General features: G+C 40.0%; 1 protein-coding gene across 2 annotated transcripts; it reads right to left on the reverse strand.

Annotated features, from left to right (window-relative positions):
• Positions 1-1,003: 1,003 nt before the first annotated feature.
• On the reverse strand, positions 1,004-5,470 carry LOC111975382 (high affinity immunoglobulin gamma Fc receptor I-like). 2 transcript variants are annotated; one of them, XM_024003641.2, is made up of 8 exons: positions 5,242-5,470; positions 4,076-4,114; positions 3,662-3,961; positions 3,249-3,479; positions 2,757-3,002; positions 2,597-2,638; positions 2,402-2,489; positions 1,004-2,277 (listed from the first exon to the last, which is right to left on the reverse strand). In XM_024003641.2, exons 1-8 carry the CDS (start codon positions 5,270-5,272, stop codon positions 2,112-2,114), a joined length of 1,143 nt encoding a protein of 380 aa, XP_023859409.1. In that variant the 5' UTR covers positions 5,273-5,470; the 3' UTR covers positions 1,004-2,111. The 2 variants fall into 2 exon arrangements, with proteins under 2 accessions (XP_023859409.1, XP_023859408.1); XM_024003640.2 differs by having other exon boundaries at positions 1,005-2,277; positions 3,186-3,479.
• Positions 5,471-5,688: the final 218 nt, after the last annotated feature.

Genomic DNA, 5,688 nt, shown 5'->3' on the forward strand with positions numbered 1-5,688 from the left:
GAACAAATAAGAGAGAACTATTGTAAAGTGGACTGTGTCTGTAAGATGGGTATAAGATGTATAAATTGAAGGTAAAAGCAGAAGTGTTTATTAGTTTACTCCAATTGGGGGATCGGTGGTAGGGTGCGGGGAATAATAATAAAGGTATATTCTTTAAAAAAGTATGTATGTCTATATAGGTATGTGTATGTATATATGTGTATATGTATGCATGCGTGTATGGATATATATATTTACCCKAAAAAATATGGGGGATTGGAAATGATGCAGACAATTACATTGGAAGCAACATTCTTTCCGCAAGATTAAGCTGATCCACCCCCCCAAAAAAATAAAAAAATAAAATAAAAATAAAATTACTTCTCATCTCTCTGCTCCTCCAGGTATGATCCTGTTTTGTTGTTCCTTTGTAGTTGTACATAGTTTTCACTCAGTCATATTCACACACACAGATTCATGCATCCCTGCACTTTACATACACCCTACATTATGATACTTSCACACCTCATTCCTTTTTCTTTGTTTAAAGTTAATCGTTTTTGTTTAGAATAAAGAACCTTTTTAATTGGCTACCTGTTGTTCGTGTCCCCTCATTTTTGTCACAGGCTAGCCTGTGACAGTTGTGGGTGGTTGTTTTCTGTTTTGTGTGTATACCTTACAGAACTGTTTCGTTTCATTCTCTCTCTTTGTTGTTTTTGTCATTTCAGTGTTCAGTTTATTTTATAACATTAAAATGAACACTTACCACGCTGCACCTTGGTCCTCTTCTCCTTCTCCCGACGACGTTCGTTACAGCATGCTAATCTTGAACGTACGAGTTTTGCTATTTTTATACTGTTACGGTACTTTTTGATACTGTTTTTATGAATCCATGTTATGTACAACATAATGCACTGAATTTGCAATTGTATTTGAATGTGAAATGATTTWTTWWWWTTTTATTCCCAATAAAATAAATATCTACAGTAGCTTTGATTGGACTTACTTTCAAAGTCTTAGATAGCAGTCATAATCAAGTCGAAATCTACTGACAAATCCTTTTTAATCCTTGTCACATGAAGAAAAATAATTAAGAGAAATTATAGATAAAACGTGTCGTTGCTCGGCAATTGTACATAAAAATTACACAACAATGAATCGTTTGGAAGGAATCAGTGGCTAACTGCAAGCATAGCAAGAACCCACTAACGTTAGCCTGCTATTCAATGGAGTGGCTGTTTTTTTTCCCCGTGTACCCATCATAAATCCAGAGAATGCCAGACTTTAATGACAAAATTTGCCTACAAAGGACCGCTGATATTTACTATTTGAGAGATTTAACTCTCAAGTCAATGCTTTTGGATAATAAATATCAATTAAACAATAGGACAATAATGTGAGTAAAATACATTTGAAAGTATTGTAAAACTCACCAGCTGTTGCAATCACTCTTCTGTTTTAACAGTAGTGACCGTGGTGTCCTAGAGCTGTGCAGATATCAGTGAAAATGAATTTTCTCCCAGTAAGCCTCAAATTTCACATTAAATAGAAAATATGTTTTTGTCTGGAGTAAGATTACTATTTRACACCTGTTTCTATTTTCAAATTCTCAAGCAGCCAAATGAAAGCCTATTCATAAGTACAGAGGTACCTTACAGTAAATGGAAGGGATTTACTGTACAGAAACGGCATTACTGATACTCATCAGTAGTTCACCAACAGGTGTAACATGAAGGTGGAGTGACTTTAATGATACAGATGGAAAAATTGTGCTTGTACACAATAGTTTTTTAACTCATACTGTACATCCTCTTTATTGCTTAATTTGACCAGATAAAAGAAAAACTCTTGTGAGAAACAGAAACAGTGAGAAACAGATACAAAGGATAATTAATATGTTTGTACCAGAGGAGGCTTGTGGGAGGAGCTATAGGAGGATAGGCTCATTGTAATGGCTGGAATGAAATAAATGGAACAGTATCAAACACATGGAAACCACGTGTGACTCGGTTCCATTTATTCCACTTATGCCATTACAATGAGCCTGTCCTCCTATAGCTTCTCCCACCAGCCTCCTCTGGTATGTTCTGTATAGTGTAAAGCACACTAGTCTCTGGTTTGAGTGCTAGAGTTTAGCTGGCAGTGGCAGGGTACTGCTGCTTGTCCAACAGGTTGGCCATCTCCATCCAGCCCAGATCCCACTGTACCTCTGTCACATCCTGCTTGGTCTGGGGTGCCTCTCCTGGGGGTGGCCCTTCTTTGGAGGAGAAACAGCTGCGGGTGCACCACATACGCAACCTTGAATCCAATAACAGACTGGTTAGTGACGCATACAGAGTTTACTGCTTACTACATAGTGTTTTTATGTCCATTGAATGTGATTAGTAAACAGAGATATTTGTTGAAGGTAATAACTACTAACCTGTAGTGACGAACCAGTAACATAACAACAGGAATAAGCAACAGGATAACCACAATGCAACAGAACAGCAACACCCACATCCAGGTACCTGAATGGGGAAAACATGAAACCATATAAGTCGAGTGTGCACGCGCGTGTGTATGTTGGAGGAGGGGGGTTGAGTTGATTGAAGGGTTTTATGTGTAGACACTGTACCTTCAGAGGACAATGTCTTTCTCTCTTCTGAGGTGGAGTTCCCTAAAATAAAGGCATAAAAAATCAATGCAACGTAAAATGAAGTTAATCTATATTTCAAGCAGTATTGGGAGGCAGTAAAATATTTGGGCCGCAGTTGTGCCCAACCGTTTGGTCTTACTTCTCACAGACAGCCAACTCTCTGGGCTCTCCAACTTCTCCTCAGGTTCAGCACACTTGTAGAAGCCCTCGTCTGCACCGTTCACATTGTCAATGGTCATCTCTGTGACGTTCAGAGAAACAACCTCTACTCCGTCTTTGTAGAAGGTGGTCTGGTTAGGTTTGTGGAACCAGTACCGGCAGTGCAGAGTCACCTGATCTCCCTCTGTGACAGGGTGAGCAGGGCCAACAATGATCATGGAACCATCTGTGAGACACAAGAGAAGACACTAGACCATAGGCATAGGCATAGACCATTACATATAGTYCATCTTACTTGCTTTCTTATGCATAATCTCGATTTCCACAGGCACATGGCATTATTTCCCCCCAACCACATGATCACAATGCTGCTAATGTATCAGACATCAGTGATACAGATATGGCTCACAGCTCACTGTGATGTTGACCGTGTTGCTGCGCCATTTGCTGCTCTCACACCAGTACAACCCACTGTATAGAGAGGAGAGGCTGCATGCTCCAGGAACCTCCTTCCTGACAGTGCCCTTTAGTGTCTGACACCCAGACCTAACTCCAAAGTCAGTGAGCTGCCACAATGTCCAYTCTGTGGAGTTACTCTCTGTGGAGTTGCTCTCAGACACAGCAGGGCACTGGAGAGAGAAGCGCTCCCCTTGGAAGTGCTGTCGGCTGTTGGGGATCACTGCCAAAGAGGGTGGGGTCAGCTCTGCAAGAGAGATGGGTACAATAAGTGGGGGTGACATTTTCAGGATTACTCACTCTACTAATGCCATAACAGCAAATGGCTACTCATCCTTGATGAGGTTATGTGTGCATTGATACCAATAGCAGTATGCATATTGTATCCAACCAATCAGTGAACAGTGATTAGACTGAAGGTTGTCTCACCTGACACAGTCAAGTGGGCGGGGTCACTGAGTAAGGGTGTGGTTGAGCCATTCCGCTCAGCCTGGCACCAGTAGCTACCACCGTCAGCCTTGGCAACCCCAGTGATGGAGTAACTGTCACCACTGATCATGTGTCTAGCGTTTGGGGTCACAAGTTTGTGAGATGTGTGTCTGAACCAGTGATAGGTCCAAGAATAGTTAGCACCTGCTTCCACACTGCATCCCAGGGCCACAGATTCCCTTATGTAGATGGTTGATCCTGGGGGCCAAACAGACAGAACCGCTCTGATATTGGGAGACCCTAGAGAAAGAAGGAAGCTCATTATTTCTGGACATTTCTGTATGTGTATATGAGTGTGTGTATATGAGTATGTGTATATGAGTATGTGTATATGAGTATGTGTGTGTGTTTTACCTTTAGAGTCTGTAGTCTGGATCATCAATGCTGTTAGACCTGATGAAGAAAAAAAAGGATCATTGATCAATGTGATCAGAAGTTAACTCTGTTTACTATTCAGGAGTAGGACATAGAGCAGTAACAACATTACTGTATATACACTCAGTGGGCAGAGGAATGGGAAACAGTCTCTAATGAGTCTGTAGATGGATATCATCCCCATGGGGGTAGGAGGAATGTACACGCATGTCCTTTCCTGCTATTTCTGATCCTTTCCTTCACAACAAGACTCCACACAACCTACGATCATGCTTATGATTGTAGGTTATGAGCTTATGGCAAGAAAAATACAGGAGTAGATAGCACTCAAATAAACCCACCTAAACATGTTCTCTTAAGAGTGACATTTTACCCCATTCTCACATTCAACTAATAGGCTACACTAAACATATTTAAAAAGTGTAGCCTATGCAGAGTGCACTGCAGTTAATCAAAATTCAGACCGGGTTATATCATCATGCACATTATCAATGACAATAATTGACCATTGACATGTACAGTGGTGGAAAAAGTATCTAATTGTGATACTTGAGTAAAAGTATAGATACCTTAATAGAAAGTTACTCAAGTAAAAGTCACCCAGTAAAATARGACTTGAGTAAAAGTCTAGAAGTATTTGGTTCTAAATATACTTAAGTATCAAAAGTAAAAGCATAAATAATTTCAAATTCCCTATATTAAGCAAAGCGGACGACACTATTTTCTTGTTTAAGACATTTACGTATAGCCAGGGGCAGACTCCAACACTCAGACATCATTTACAAATGATGCATTTGTGTTTAGTTAGTTCGCCAGATCAGAAGCAGTAGGGATTGGGGACCACGTGTTCTCTTGATAAGTGCATGAATTGGACCATTTTCCAGTCCTGCTAAGCATTCAAAATACTTTTGGGTGTCAGGGAAAATGTATGGAGTAAAAAGTACATTCTTTTCTTTAGGAATATAGTGAAGTAAAAGTAAAAGTTGTCAAAAAAATWAATAGTAAAGTACATATACCCCAAAAAACAACTTAAGTAGTACTTTAAAGTATTTTTACTTAAGTACTTTACACCACTGGAAATGTATATGAACAATTAAGACAATTCTAATTAGTCAATGAGGAAATTAAAATGTATAGGAGCTCACCCAGTATGATATAGACGGAGAGGGAGTTCATTCTATCTGGAGTGGAATTACTCTGGTACACAATTAAAACCCTATCAAATCTCTTTCTGACTCTATCAAACAGACAGACAAATACAAGTATCAGAGAGATATCTTACTAACTCACTATTACACCTGCCATATCAGAATTGTCCAAGGGTTGCAGTCTTCAAATGGGGGAAAAAAGGTCACTCATTTGGAGGTAAAATCTAAATGGGGATTTAGGGTGGGACAGTAAAAATCTAGAAAGACAGAAAACAGGGGATGAGGAGGAGCTATTGGACTTCCCATCATAATAATCGCCCAGCCCCCTTTAGAGATGGCCATCTTGCCGGGGACTAGGGGGCAAACATTTCCTCCACTTCCGCCTGTGCCATGGCAATACAGTCACAACTACTACTAACAATGAGGCACATACAGTTGAAGTCG

This window comes from Salvelinus sp. IW2-2015, linkage group LG16 (assembly GCF_002910315.2).
Source record: "Salvelinus sp. IW2-2015 linkage group LG16, ASM291031v2, whole genome shotgun sequence".
In the NCBI taxonomy this organism is placed as follows: domain Eukaryota; kingdom Metazoa; phylum Chordata; class Actinopteri; order Salmoniformes; family Salmonidae; genus Salvelinus; species Salvelinus sp. IW2-2015.